Source organism: Odontomachus brunneus, unplaced genomic scaffold, assembly GCF_010583005.1.
Source record: "Odontomachus brunneus isolate Ranch 3 - 2012 unplaced genomic scaffold, Obru_v1 Obru_scaffold_240, whole genome shotgun sequence".
NCBI classification, from domain to species: domain Eukaryota; kingdom Metazoa; phylum Arthropoda; class Insecta; order Hymenoptera; family Formicidae; genus Odontomachus; species Odontomachus brunneus.
In genome coordinates, this window is record NW_022639690.1 from 332,677 (window position 1) to 348,824 (window position 16,148).

The 16,148-nt window shown below is 36.7% G+C and overlaps 1 protein-coding gene across 6 annotated transcripts in view; it reads left to right on the top strand.

Annotated features, from left to right (window-relative positions):
- The window catches only part of LOC116852611 (ribosomal protein S6 kinase beta-2-like), a 66,284-nt gene that overhangs the window by 23,862 nt on the left and 26,274 nt on the right, over window positions 1-16,148 (top strand). For all 6 annotated transcript variants that reach the window (XR_004379801.1, XR_004379802.1, XM_032833134.1 and 3 more), the window contains exon 11: window positions 15,269-15,420. Coding sequence is in view for 4 of the 6 variants with exons in the window: in XM_032833134.1 (XP_032689025.1) it covers window positions 15,269-15,420 (152 nt within the window). In the remaining 2 variants the exon portion in view is untranslated. The remainder of the gene's footprint in view (window positions 1-15,268; window positions 15,421-16,148) is intronic.

Consider the following 16,148-nt stretch of genomic DNA (forward strand, 5'->3'; position numbering starts at 1 on the left):
CACGTCCCTATTGGTATAAAACTTGACCAGCTCATTTTCACAAGCCTCTCTTGAGGCCAGTTTTGTACCATCAAGAAAATTTTGCAAATGCTTGAAAAGGTGATAATCGCTTGGTGCCAAGTCTGGACTATACGGCGGGTGCAATAGAACCTCCCATCCAAGCTCTCGGAGCTTCTGGCGCGTCGTTAATGATGTGTGCGGCCTGGCGTTGTCTTGATGGAACACAACACTCTTCCTATTGGCCAATTCTGGCCGCTTCTGGTCGATCGCCTGCTTCAATCTGGTCAGTTGTTGACAGTAGAGGTCCGAATTGAGTGTTTGGCCCGATGGGAGCAGCTCATAGTGGATGATTCCTTTCCAATCCCACCAAACACACAGCAAAACCTTCTTGGCCGTTAATCCGGGCTTGGCGATCGTTTGGGCCGGCTCACCGCGATTGGACCACGATCTTTTTCGGCTGTTGTTCTCGTATGTGACCCATTTTTCATCACCAGTCACCATCCGCTTCAAAAATGGGTCGATTTCGTTACGTTTCAGCAAAGAATCGCAGGCATCAATTCGGTCCAAAAGGTTCTTTTGCGTCAATTCGTGTGGCACCCATACATCGAGCTTCTTCTTGAGACCAGCCTTATGCAAATGGTTCCAAACGGTTTTCTGGCTAATCTTCAGTTCCTGGGCAATGGAATAAGTGCTCACATGCCGGTCCGACTCGACGATTTCCATGATTTTATCGACATTTTCGACGATTGGCCTACCAGAGCGTGCCTCATCTTCGACGTCCATATTACCAGAACGGAATCGTTGGAACCACCGCTTTGCTGTTGCATTCGATACTGTGTTGGGTCCATAAACAGCACAAATTTTTTTGGTCGCCTGCTGCTCCGCCTTTTCACCTTGGTCGTAGTGGTACTGAAGAATGTATCGAATTTTTTCTTTTTTTACTTCCATTTTGGAACGCTATAACACACAACTGGCTTGACCAAACACAAAACTGTCACAGAACTTTTTTTGAAGCGTAATGTCACCTTTAAATCGCCATATAGTATGACCCGATGCGATGTATACATCGTGAGATATGGCTCACTAAAGACATCTAGCGGAAAACGCTCAGAACTTTTTACTTCACCTAATATCTCGAAAAACATGCAAGATACGGAAAAATATTTCAAACAAAAGTTGTATGGTTCAGAAGGGGATATAAGATGGTGCAATTGGCTTGACCCTGGATAGTCGTTTGAAAGTCACGTGAAGGTCACCTTCAATTTCTTAAATGGAAACCTCCATTTTTCATTGCATATTCTTGTAGTTTACCTCGAGAGCTTTCCAAAACACAAAATAAAAATTTTTTTCATTAAGTATCTTTCGAGTTAAAAGGCTTCAAAGTTACAATATTGTTGCCATTAGCATTGGTACCCAAGGTGTTCGACCGACGGCTGAAACCTTTTGAATGTTGTTCAGGGCCATGTCCTTGATAACATTTGTCAAGGTCAAGGCGATTGGAGGCTATTCCTAATATCTTCATTTCTTCAAATTTTACAGTGAAAACAAAAATAATAATTTAAAATCATGGGGTAACATGTGGAGTCCGATTGAATCGAAAGGATCATATGATCATACCATAGGATCACAATGCTATGATTATTAAAGAAATTTATTAATGGGATTTCACACGTGTGCTTCTTTGCGGCCCCGACAAAGCATTGTGACCTTCATATGATGCTTTAGAGCTATTTTTCCGTATTTTCCATATTTTTCGAAATATTTTCCTGGTTCGATTAAAATGACTCACCTTTCGTGCGTGCGTGCGTGCGTGCGTGCGTGCGTGCGTGCGTGCGTGCGTGCGTGCGTGCGTGCGTGCGTTACTACAGGAATAATTTTACATGATGTAGTTAATAATTTGTTGGCAAACTACTATATAGTAATAATAATAATCTATATAATAATACTTATATTTTAAGAATGTTAGAGAATGAAAAACATTTTACACTTAATTTTGTATTTGCAATCTTAAGGAAACCTTTGTTAATTATATTATTATTCTAACTTTAGAACGGTCAACAAGGTTCAATAAACCCAAAAATCAAATTTAAACTCTGGTTAACTTTTTTACGTTAATTTCCTGAAATTCGTTTCTCTATGAGAAGGAATAGAAATAATATAAGGAAAGTGGTGTCAAAGGTTATTGAGATCTTTTGAACTCTAAGAAAATAAAATCTTTTCTAAGATTATTTTTGACATTAGAAACTCAATTATTGGAAACTGACATTAGTAACTTAATATTAGAAATTCAGTTATTGATTAGATACTACTTTCATTAACTCTTTAATTGCGAAAGGCATATGTACAGACATATACGTGTGTGTGGTGTGTGTGCGCGTGTATGTAGATTGTTATTAATATGTAGCAGTGGCATATACAGGCTGTTCTATTTTAAAAGATGCACCCTGATAATTCTTCAGCCCAACATATTCAGCAAAAGTTTCAGGTAAAAGTTGTCGAGTTCAGAGGGGGATATCTGAAGGTGACCTTGAATTTGACTTTGAAGGTTATTCGAAGGTCAACTTCGTTTTTTAAACAGAAATATCTATATCTTATACGGAATTTTATTGTACGTAAAGAAACTAACAACTTTTGTTTGGAAAAATTTTTATACGGCTTCTATTTTCTAAGATATTTACGGAAATATTTACGAAATTATTGGTTTCAATAATTTTTTACTCAAATTCTATCAACTGTACCGAAAAAATAACAAAAGATAAAAATTTATTGTTTTTCTTATAAAGCTCTGAGAATTTTTTAATTAACTTTTTAAAACTTCAAGAAAATGCAAGAAAATGCAGTACTATAAAGTTAATTTGAAAATTCCGAAAAAATTCTCAGAGCTCTATGAGAAAAAAACGAACACTTTTTATCTCTTGCTATTTTTCGGTAAAATTAATAGAATTCGAGTAAAAAATTACTGAAACCAATAATTTCGTAGACATTTCTGTAAATGTCTAAGAAAATAAAGATCGTTTAAAAATTGTTTTCGTACAAAAGTTGTTAATTTTTTTACGTAGAATAAAATTCTGTAAATAAATAGATGTTTCTATTTAAAAAGCAAAATTGGCCTTCAAGTAACCTTCAAAATGATTTCCAAAGTCAAACGTGTTTCCAAAGTTTTACGTGTTACTTCTATGTTATATAATAGTTATATTCTATGTTTGCTGAGTTATAATTAAGTTTCTGGTGTGAACGAAATAATCTTAAAAAGAAAATTTAAAAGATAATAATAAAAGAATAACCCGGGAGTGGGCGCGTGAACGGGACCAATGTTAGTGGGCGCGTATCGGTCACTTCGACCGAAATATATTTAAACACATATATGTGTAATAATTAAGTAACAATTAATAAATTACAAATACAATTAGTAGTAGTAGTAGTAGCTTTATTGCCCACTTGCGGGGTATAGTGCGGACCTCCACTCCGCTTACATTATTCCACGCTTTCAACACATCCGCTAGAGAGAGAAAGAGCCATACTTCACCATCCATTCATCCACTCTCTTTCCATTCATTCTTCTGGACTTTCGTTTCCGTTGCATTTTTCTTTTCCTTCTATTCCCTCCGCATCCATACTCTCCCTCCTCCCTCTCCCCCCTCTCCACTCCCTCAATGTCTCGAATTCCTTCATTCACCTTTCTCCTTCTTCACCCTCCCCTAACACCTCATACATCATCTTTTGCCAACCCCTTTCCCTTCCCTAATTCGAGCATTCTTCCCATACATACTGCCATGTTTCCTCTCTTCCCTCACAAACCCTGAACTTCCTTCTTTCTTCCCCCTCCCAATATTTAGCTCCTCTCATACCATCCCTTAACCTGAACCTTGCTATCCTTTGCCATCTTTCCTCCCTCCACCTCTTCCTCAAATACTCTGACACCCCCTTTCCCATAAGCCTTCCATACCATTTATTAAACTCTGATTTCCCTATTTTGTTCAGCCTTTCCTTTTCCTGCCATCTTCTCTCCCTCACCACCAAGTCCTTTCCTCTCAACTCTCCTCCCTCCCTTAACCTCTCCACTATCCCTAGCTTCCATCACTTTTTCGCATAAACCCTGTCCTTCCCTCCTCCCATCACTTTCTCTTCCTTTGTTCTCTCCTTCAGTTCTTCCCAACATAATCTAGCCAACTCCCCCCACTTTCCTCCTCAATTTCTTTTTATATCCCCACGCTCTCAATCCTGCTTTCCCTCCTAACTTATTCCTTTGTAGCTCTTCCTTTACCATATACCTCGGAGTATACTTCCTTACTCCCACTACCCATTTCAGAAACCTATCCTGCACCCTTTCTACTTCTTCTCTTTTTTCCCACCCCCAGATCTCGACTCCATAACCCATTACTGCCCATATCAACCTATCAAATAACCACATTCTCTTTGCCCAATCCTTTCCAAATCTTCTTTTTCCTATCCCCTATACCTCTCTTATCAGTACTACTCCTTTTCTTACCCTCTCCTTTATCTGCTCTTCCTGTCTCCCATTCCTTGTCAATATATACCCTAAATACATAAACTTTTTTACCTCTTCTATTTCCCTCCCTCTCCACCTCCAAACCACTTTTTTCCATCTCCCTCCTCCTCTCCTACATCTCATCACTTTCGTTTTCTCCACATTTACTTCTAACCTCTTTCCTTCCACATACTTTTCCAATACCCTTATCATTCCTTTCATCCCTCCCTCATCTACCGCCACCACTGCCACATCGTTTGCATACGCCAAAGAGAAAATTTTTCTTCCTCCTTTACCCCTCCCCAACCACCTTTTTCTAATTCCTCATCCATATCCGCTAACAACAGGATAAATAAGCACGGACTAAGAGGACAACCTTACCTCACTCCTCTACCTGTCCAGAATCTTCCCTCCTGTTCCTCCCCCACCATCACTCTACTCACCGTCTCCTTCAACACCTCTTCTTCACATCTCCTCACTAACCCTTCTCTTACCTCCTTCTTCCTTATTCCTCCCATCAAAATTTCCCTATCTACCAAGTCAAACGCTGCCATTATATCCACAAACAACACTGCCACTTTTCCTTTTCTCCTTGCTACCTCCTTATTTATCAAATAATTCAAAACGTAGATTTGATCTATCGTCCCCATCTCTTCCCTGAAACCCGCTTGACTCGTCGGTAAGATCTCTTTTGCTTTCACATCTTCACTTAGCCTCTCCGCCAACACTGCCGCATACATTGTATGCTGTCTGCATCAATGTTACCCCTCTATAATCCCTTACCTTCCTCCCTTCCCCCCTCTTCACGATCGGCACCGCTATTTCTTCTCTCCACTCCTCCGGCCTCCCCTCCCCCTCCATACTCCGTTACATATCTCCCACAACCACTTCCTCACATCTCCCCCTCCATACTTCCACACCTCTTTCACAATACCATCCCCTCCCGCTGCCTTTCCCTCCTTCAACTTTCCAATCGTCCTTTCTATTTCCTCTCTGCTTATCTTTTCTTCCTCATACTTCCCTTTTCTACTCCCTCCCTCCCTTGTTACCCTCCAATCTACCCCCTCTTAACACCCCTTTAAAATATACTTCCCACTCCTCCATTTTAATCCCTTTTTTTACTCCCTTCTTTTCTTTTCTCTATTTATTACCTCCCATACCTGTCCCTCCGTTTTCATCCCCTCTAACTTTCTTTCCCATCTCTCTCTCTCCCTTCTCTTCCTCTCCTCACATACGAGGGTAGTCCCAGAAGTACCCGGCCTAACAAAGTACAAAAATTTTGAAAAAATATATCTTTATTTCTCAACATAGTCCTTTTTTAGCTCGATACACTTTTCCCAGCGATGTTCAATAGCTTTGATACCATGTTTATAGTGAGAACCATCGAGTTCCTCAAAATAGCCATCAACCGCAGACTCCACCTCTTCATTGTTAGCAAATCTTTTATCACCAAGCCATTTTTTTAAGTTTGGAAATAGATAATAATCTGAGGGGGCTAAATCTGGTGAATAGGGTGCGTGAGAAAGCAATTCGAACTTTAACTCATTGATTTTGGCCATCGCAATAACGGACGTGTGAGCCGGTGCATTGTCATGATGAAACAACACTTTCTTTTTCGCCAAATGCGGACGTTTTTTCTTGATTTCATCACTCAAACGCTGCAATAAGTTCGCATAATACTCGCCGTTGATTGTTTTTCCTTTTTAAAGATAATCAATGAAAATTATCCCACGCACATCCCAAAAAATTGACGCCATAACCTTGCCAGCCGATGGAGTTGTCTTCGCCTTTTTCGGAGCCGATTCTCCCCTTTCAGTCCATTGTTTCGACTGTTCTTTCGTCTCAGGTGTGAATCGACGCAAAAACTCGGCTTTATTACTGCGAAACATAGCCAAACACTCGATTGAAACATCCTCACGATGCTGTTTTTGTTCAATTGTGAGCAAACGCGGCACCCATCGTGCGCACAGCTTTTTCATGTCCTAATTTTCAGTCAATATGCGATGTACAGCACTTTTTGATATACCTACCATGTCAGCTAACTCGCGCACTTTCAGTCGACGGTCATCCAATACCATTTTGTGGATTTTCGTCACCATTTCTGGCGTGGTCACCTCATTTGGTCGACCACTGCGATGTTCGTCTTGGAAGCTCTTACAGCCTCTTTTAAACTCTGCCACCCAATATTTTATTGTTGTAAACGAGGGAGCAGACTCCCCCAGAGTAGAATCTAGCTCAGTTTTGATATTGGTTGGACTGAGACCTTTCAAATGAAAATATTGTATCACATAAGGATGACCAATTTTCTCTATGTTTACAAATGTACTGAGAGCGTTCACTATTGATGGCTGCCAAACTAATACTCAACAACGTAGCGTCTTGAAACTTCAAACTTCAGCTTTATAAGGTTGATGCTTTCGGCCATAGTGATTTTTTTCAAACAACAACCGCCATCTATACGTCAGGTCGGGTACTTCTGGGACTACCCTCGTAGCTTCCTATACCCCTTTTTCAATACCTTATAACTTTCCCCTTCTCCTCCTTCCTTCCTCCTTTTCCTTAATTCATCTTTCACTTTCGTTTTCATCTTCCTGCATTCCCAATTCCACCATCCGTTTTTCCCCCTCTTTTTCTCTCCTTCCTCCACCTTCCAGTCTCTGTTCCACTCTCTTCCTTCACCCCTTCCCACCTCTCCTTCTTTTTTCCAAAGTATTCCTCAAATTTCCGTCTTCCTTCCTCTGTCCATACATCCCCCCTTCCCTTTTTTTCGTGCTTATCCACTTTCCCCTCTTACCTCCTCCTCCACAAACACCGTTATTGGTGATCCGAGAGATCTACACTGTCTTCTACTTTCCTTTTAACCCTTTCCCTCGTCTCTTCATTCCCCAACACATAATCTATCACCGTACCTCCCCTTCCCCCTGTATACGTCCATTCTCCCTCCTCATCTCCTACCACATTTCCATTCAGTATCGACCATCCCAGCTCCTCTAAGAATCTACATAACCTCCTACCTCATCATTGATCATTCCATCCTTCGATCTCCTTCCTTCCTCTCTTATATTCTCCTCTCCTTCCTCACTTACTCTCCCCCTTTTTCTTCCTGACCTCGCATTAACCTCCCCCCCTATTAGCATCCTTTCCCCTTCCTCCCCGTCCTCCATCCAGTCCCTCAATTTTTCCATCTTCCCTTCCAAGACCCTATTCACGAATACCCCCACTAACCTCCACCACTCTCCTCCCAGACACATTTTCCCGGTCATTAACCCCCCTTCTTTTCCTTGCCTCTCCTCTCTCTTTTCATCTATCTCTTCCCTCTTTCCCAATCATTCCCCCATCGCTCTCTCCTTTCTTATTCCTTTTTTCGGCCTCCTGCATTTCCCAGACATACCCTTTTGGGAGCCACTTCCTTACTCTATCCCATCCTTTCTTCCGTAACCACATTTCACTCAAAAATATTACGTCCCATTCCTTTAACTTCTCTCAAAAACCTTTATCTTTATTTTCAGCCATGTTCCAAAAACTTTATAGACTTCCCTTTTTCTTTTTCTTTCTGCCTTTCTTCTGTTCCCTCTGCCCCTTTTTTCTCTCTTCTTTCCTCCTTTCCTTTTGTCCCCTTCCTAACAAAAAACCCCCTTTCTCTCTCTCCAACTACCTCTCCTGTTCTTTTCCCTCCTTTAATCCATCTTCCATCTTATCCCATATCCACAACTTCCCCTCTACCCACATTTTCATATATCCCACTCTTATTCTTATCCCTTCCCTCTTTTTCCTTTCCGCTTCTCTCTTAATCAACTAATCCACCCTTCTCCCTGTTTCCGTCAAATCGTACATAACCCATTCCCTCCTATCCCTTATCTTCATTTTTCCTTTCATTACTTCTCATTTTTTTCGCATACTGGCGAACTTTACCCGCACCATTTCCCCTTTCTCTTTTTCCCTTTTCGCTATCCTCCTTATCTCCTCTATTTTCACTACTGCTCCTGTTGCTTTCATTATCCCTTCCACTTCCTTTCTCAGCCCTTCCAGCCCTTCCTTATTTACCTCTACCCTCTTTATTATTATATCTCTTTTCCTCTCTTCTCTTTTTTTTCCAACTCCAACCTCCTCATCCTTTCCTCCATTTCTCCCGTTCCTTCTCTAAAACTTCTCTCCATCTTTCCTCCCTCTTTCCCCTCTCTTCTTCTACTTTCTTTTTTTCTCCCCCTTTCTCTTTTCTCACACTCCTCCAACCTTTTCTGTAAACTCTCTATTCTCCTCTTTAATCCTTCCTTCTCCTTTTCCCACTCTTTCCTTCTTTTCTCCACCCATGCCTTCATCTCCTCTCTACCCTCCCTCAGCTCTCTCATCTCTCTCATTATTTCCCTAAAACCCTCTCTCATTTCCCTTCCGATATTTTCCCATCCCTCCCCCATTCCCTTCCCCTGTGGCCTCTCTACCTTTGAACTTTTCTTAAACACCTCTGTCCCTTCCATCTCCCTTCTTTCCTCCTGCCTCTCCTTTCTTTTCTCCCCCCTCTTAAACATCTCTAACAGCGGCATACTGTTCGCTCTTTCTCTTGTCAGCCTCTCCACATTCTTCAGTCTCCCTACCTTCCTCCTATCTCTTCCCCTCCCCTCTCTTCCCCTCACCCTCCTTCTCCTCCACTGCTCTCTCTTTCTCTGCCCATTTTTTTCCGTTCTTTCAATTTTCCCGGCTCTCCTATCTTACCTACATCCTCTATATTCTCCATTCTTGCCGACTGATGTCACTACCTCTACTTCTTTTCTCCAGCCTATACACCCCTCTGAACTCTCACTATTCTATGGCCTTTTAACTTCTTTGGTCACTTAACCTCTACCCACTTTCAGTCAGATTCTTTACCCCTCTCTCTCCACTCTGTTCCACCCCTTCTCTCCCCCACCTCCACCTGACCCTTCTTAACCACTCCGTCACTTCTCACTCCCCTCCACCCTTCTCTCCCTCGACCTGTTCTCTCAAAAATCATATTCTAAACTCACTCAACTGTCACTCTCGCTACCGGAAACGGAAGTCCCAAATCCAATTATTAAAAGAAACAATAATTGAAGGAAATAATTTTATAATTTCACTATTTTTTCTTTGTTTCATCTTTTTTTTTCTTTACCATTTCTATATCTAATATGTTTAGGAAACATTTTAAACTTATCATATATATGTGAATATATTAAAAATAAAGTCATAATATTTATATTTTAACTGCATTAGTAAAAAATGACATTCTTTTAGTTTAATAAAATAAAAGAATTTCTTGCTTCTCTCGTTTTACTTTGATTAACTTAAACATTGATTTAATAAACTTAAACATTTATTTGATAAATATAGAAATAGAAAATAAATCTTCTTGATTTAATGGCAATATTAAAAAATTATCACATTATGTATTATTTCAATAATTAAAGTATTAATTTTAATAATATCGCTATTGAATCAAGAATATATACTCCAATTACGCGTGTTGTTGAAAATTTTATTGGTTAAAAAAAAAGTGAGAATCGTCCGTCCAACTACGATGTCGGAAAGACAATAGACGTTCGGCGGCACAGACATCGAGCGTCGCTGATGCCGCAGAGATAAAAGCCTAATGTTAGTAAGCGCGAAATGATCTTTTAGACCGACTGCTAAAAACGTATCAAATTTCACATAGAAATAAACGCGTTTACGCCGTCTACTTCTTCATGCTATACGAGAAAACATCAAAGAAAATTTACGTAAAAACGAAAATACAATAATGTCAATAGATTAGATGATATAAATAGAAAACGAAACAGTATGGGGAAATGACCAATACGCGCCCACTCTCGGAATGAGTTAGAGGTTTTAACCTCTTGGGATTCAAAAGACCCCAATTGTTGTTAATAGACAGTCGATTTCTTAGTCGTTCTAGACTAATATTTACATTGGAAAAAATATAAGAATGCATGTAACACAAAGGATATTTTCCAACAATTTATACAGGCGAAATTGTGTAACACAGTATACGACCTAATGCTTTCCAACTACGACACAAGTCGACATAATCGTACACAGCTAAAATACTATGTTCGATTGTATCGCCGTATTGTGTCATTCTATCGATACCAACAATTTTACATCTGGTACTATTTACTTTTCTAGTATTCCAATAGAAAGTATAATTTACATTTAAAACAATATTATACAAAATATATTTATTCAATTTTATTACTTTGTCATAACAACTTAATTTATATAATTTAATCAGTTTTTTTATTATTAAAGGAGAACTCCTCCCCCTAAAGTGTAAAGACCCGAAAACAAGGCAATTTTCGAGGCGTTTTTTTTATCGCAAAAACATGTTTATAGTTTAAAAACCTTATTATCATATAAAAGCGCATTCTTTCCGCTACATTTTGGTATATTTATTATTAATAAAATGTTAATTGATAAAGGCACAGTAGCCGACGAAGTTAGTGGCCGCAAAATTTTTCCATCGAACGGGTGCTCTTCTAGCAGGCCAAAGGAAGGATTTTTTTTAAACGTCTACACTGACTTTTTCCCTTAATTCTCTATATATCTGATAAATAAATTAATTTATAAACAATTTTTATTAGAAAATACAAACTTTTACAGCGAATGTATCTTTTGACGATTTTATCTGTTATTACAAATCGATACCATATTCACCGTGCATGTACACCGGTAAAACTAGTAACAAGTTATGTAAATTGCCCTGCATATTCTGGCGATGAAATAAAAAAGCTAAGTAGTGTTCCAGTTACAAGTCGACACTAACATTTTCACACAGTGTATGACTGTGTTCCGTTGCTAGAAAGCACTCAAAATTTACTCCATTTTGTCATATACCGAACCTCCATGATGACCTTTGGTGAGAACGTAGAACGGATTGAGGTGAGCAAGAAAGTTCGTACCGTTTTGCGATATTCGCAATAGTTTTTGAAAAATTAATTATTTTGTCTTAACAAATCAGCGTACAGAAAGCGGCAGCGGAAAGAAAGATGCCTTCGGCCGACGTGCGACCGTGACACTCGCGAATCGCATCTCGCCGCGTCCCTCCATAGCTACGAGACATAGCGAGGCGTGATACACTAACACATGTGCATGACATATCCGTGTGCCGAATCGACGCCGAATCGAAGCGTGTCGCCGCTTTGGCTGCATACATGTATGTAGAGGTGACACAGCGAGCGGCGTGTAACACAAAATCGTGTGCCCAAAGATAATTATCTTTCGTTTCCTCGACGTCGTGGTAGAAAAGTGACAGCGCGCGATTACATTTAGAAGATTATTTTATAAGACAGCTCACATTAAAACTGTAACGTGTTCCTGTGATTAAAGAAAAATAGAAAGAAAGAAAGCGATAGAAAGTGAAAGGATTTGCAGAGAATCTAATTGTTCTCTATCGTAATTATTTCTCTATTGTATCCTTTGCATGTGTCGAATCCGCAAGAAATGAAATCGTTTTCTATCGTGCTCTGTTAGAAGAGTATTAAATCGTTACTATGATAGAATTCTTAGTGACTTGTTGTGTCCTATCGTTTTGTTGAAATTTATCATGAAAAAATCACTGGAAATCTGTCATAATTTGTGGTGTATTAACGATGGGAGAAACTCAAAGTTCTTCATCGTATAAAGGAAACCTCGATTGTGTACGAACGATATTTGACTTTTACATATAATTACGACAGAAGGCGTGCATCATAATCTATCGTCAAATGATTACGCCAAGCATGGATGTTTTTCTATCGTCTTCTTACAAAAAGCGTAACACGCTTTGGCTAAGTACATTCGTCAACAAAATTATCATATAGGTAAATTTATGTCAAAATTTAGCACATTTTTAAATTTTCAAGAGCCTGTCCTTTTTTTAAGGAGCATTAGTCAGATTTTGGATTTATTCTCTTCTGACGGTAACAGAATAAAAATGCATAGATAACTTTCATATGTCGTACAATATTGCGGAAGAAAGTCGTGTACTTTTCCTTTTTATTTTTTTATTTGTAAGGAAACTTCGATATTTTACGATGGTTATCGTAAGATTTGTGAAAACAATTCATTCCATTCAGTAGAGTGTGTTAAATTAAGCGGTTTAAAAAAAAATGCATAAGTAACGTTGATATGTCGCAACTCCGCGATAAAAAATCGAAAACAAATCCGTTTCCTTTTACATTTCAGGAGAAAGTCTATACTTTACGATAGTTATCATGAAATTTACGAAAAGTCTATTCCACCGCGTAGGATACATCAAATTGTGCAATTCTTTTGAAGACGTAACACGTCTTTATTCCTGAAAAGACTACAGGAAGAGAAGAGAATAAATTCAAAATACGACAAATGCTTTTTAAAGTATAGATTTCATTCTTTAAAAGAAAAGAAAAAAGATTTAAAATACGATAATGTTTCGCGATATTTAGATTTAATACTCTCCTAACAGAGCACGATAGAAAACGATTTTATTTCTTGTGGATTCGACACAGGCAAAGGATACGACAGAGAAACAATTACGATAGAAAACAGTTAGATTCTCTGCAAATCTTTTTACTTTCTATCGCTTTCTTTCTTTCTATTTTTCTTTAATCACAGGAACACGTTACGGTTTTAATGTGAGCTGTCTTATAAAATAATCTTCTAAATGTAATCGCGCGCTATCACTTTTCTACCACGACATCGAGGAAACAAAAGATAATTATCTTTGGGCACAGATTTTGTGTTACACGCCGCTCGCTGTGTTACCTCTACATACATGTATGCAGCCGAAGCGGCGACACGCTTCGATTCGGCGTCAATTCGGCACACGGATATGTCATGCACATGTATCAGTATATCACGCCTCGTTATGTCTCGTAGCTATGGGAGGAGGGACGCGGCGAGATGCGATTCGCGAGTCGCCGTCGCACGTCGGCCGAAAGCATCTTTCTTTCCGCTGCCGCTTTCTGTACGCTGATTTGTTGAGACAAAATAATTAATTTCTCAAAAACTATTGCGAATATCGCAAAACGGTACGGACTTTCTTGCTCACCTCAATCCGTTCTACGTTCTCACCAAAGGTCATCATGGAGGTTCCGGATACTCTGTATAGGAATGTTTTATTATAATACCCAATTACTACAATCCCTGTAATTACTACGAGTATAATCTTATACATCAGCATGACATTATTTAAATTAATATGAAAAACTTTCCATAAAAAATAAATTTTTCATACAATTTGTAAGAAAACCGAAAAAAACGTGGTTTTTCCTTTTTTTACTTCTAATTTTTAGAAATACTATTTAATGAATTGATATTATAATGCTCGAAAATAGGAAAAGGAGGCGGAAGGAAATCGAAGTCAATCACTTTCTATTAGTAGACTATTAGTATGACAAGAAATTATTTTTTCCGCGTTACACAAAAATACTGGCGAAGTTCCCACGAGTGTGTTATCAGATAAACCACCCTTTCAATTTTTTTAATTATGTTTTTCTTTATATAAATTCTTTATATAAATTCTTTATATAAATTCTTTATATAAATTCTTTATATAAATTCTTTATATAAATTCTTTATATAAATTCTTTATATAAATTCTTTATATAAATTCTTTATATAAATTCTTTATATAAATTCTTTATATAAATTCTTTATATAAATTCTTTATATAAATTCTTTATATAAATTCTTTATATAAATTCTTTATATAAATTCTTTATATAAATTCTTTATATAAATTCTTTATATAAATTCTTTATATAAATTCTTTATATAAATTCTTTATATAAATTCTTTATATAAATTCTTTATATAAATTCTTTATATAAATTCTTTATATAAATTCTTTATATAAATTCTTTATATAAATTCTTTATATAAATTCTTTATATAAATTCTTTATATAAATTCTTTATATAAATTCTTTATATAAATTCTTTATATAAATTCTTTATATAAATTCTTTATATAAATTCTTTATATAAATTCTTTATATAAATTCTTTATATAAATTCTTTATATAAATTCTTTATATAAATTCTTTATATAAATTCTTTATATAAATTCTTTATATAAATTCTTTATATAAATTCTTTATATAAATTCTTTATATAAAGAATTGTTTTTCTTTATATAAATTGATTTATCAAGTCATTCTGCGTATAAAAGTACAATATAAAATATCTTATGATGGAAAATATTTGGATAAAATGTTTCAACTATTTTTGAGAATAGTTATCAATGATCTTACTTCAATATATTTCAGAATAACTTGAGGATTCAATTTATATTTAAAGAAAAACATCATTTAAAAAAATATGTAAACATGGAAGGGTAGTTTACGTAAGTTACTGTAAGTGCATTTACGGAAATTTTTTCGGTCCTTGAAACGAAAAGGTAATATTTCCAGGCATAAATGTATTAACAAAAAAATGATCAGAGACTTCGCCTACCTATTCTTGAACGCTGCAACTTCAATTCATTAATACATTTAACACTGTATAACTTACATTATATAATATAATATGCGCGCATGCGCATATTATGTTTATCATACGTGCGCGTATTACGTGCGTATATTACAAGTAATTATAATACGCGCACGTATAAGTAATCTTAAACTGTCACAAAATTTACATGCATACTCTATCTATTAAATCTATGAAACGTTTTAGTAAGCATGCATTTTCTCAAATAGTTTATGTAGAATTTACATATCAATTTTGTGACATTATTTTACAAATGTCCTACATATTCATTTAAAATATGTAAACATATGTAATTGCATGTTAATAATACAAATTTTTTTAGGGTTTTACGTATGTTGCACCAAGTGTATTAGAAGACATTAATTCGCAACCACGAGTTATAAAAGCTAGAAGTCCTCGTAAAGCGACTATGCGAGGTTTTTCGCCTCGAACCACGCACTTCCACTTTCATAATGCTCATTTACAAAGTCACAGGTTAGAATTTTAAAAATTATTAATTATTTATATGTTTTGATTTATCTAAAATTATTTACATAAAAAAATTTGATTTGCAATTTATAATGTTAATGAAAACTGATAATAGCTAAAGCGCAGATGCGTGATAATATATACTCATATAAAACAAATATTTTGATTCCTGATTCCTGATCTTCAATGTGTCAACATTTTATATTAAAGTGCAAGAAAAGGATATGCAATCATTTTGAACAATGTTATAAACAATGCAGTATAAAACAGAAGCAATTAGCTATATGAAAGACTAATAGAAGTACGAACCTATTCTTATTTTTTTTTCGTTAGAAAAATCTTAATCCCGTTTAAAAATATTCCTTGAAAGTGCGCTATTCGCCATAAACGTCAGCATTTATATTAGAGCGCAAAACAAATATTTATCCATTTTTTGCACTTAGTTGCAAAATATTGACATATTGAAATCTATACCAAGTATTAAAATTTATCTCATACTATATATATACAAGGTTTATTTCATATTATATACAGGGTGTTATACATACTATACAGGGTGTCCCGCGTAAGACGGACCAAAAGAAAAATATAAGTAGAACACATAAAAGTGAACAAAAATTGTATAGGTCATTTTTCAAACAACCACGTAAAATTTCGAGATATTAATTAAAATAGTTGGACAAATTAGAACGCGCGATGCGACAGGCGGGACATACGGCTCGCAGCGGTCGGCG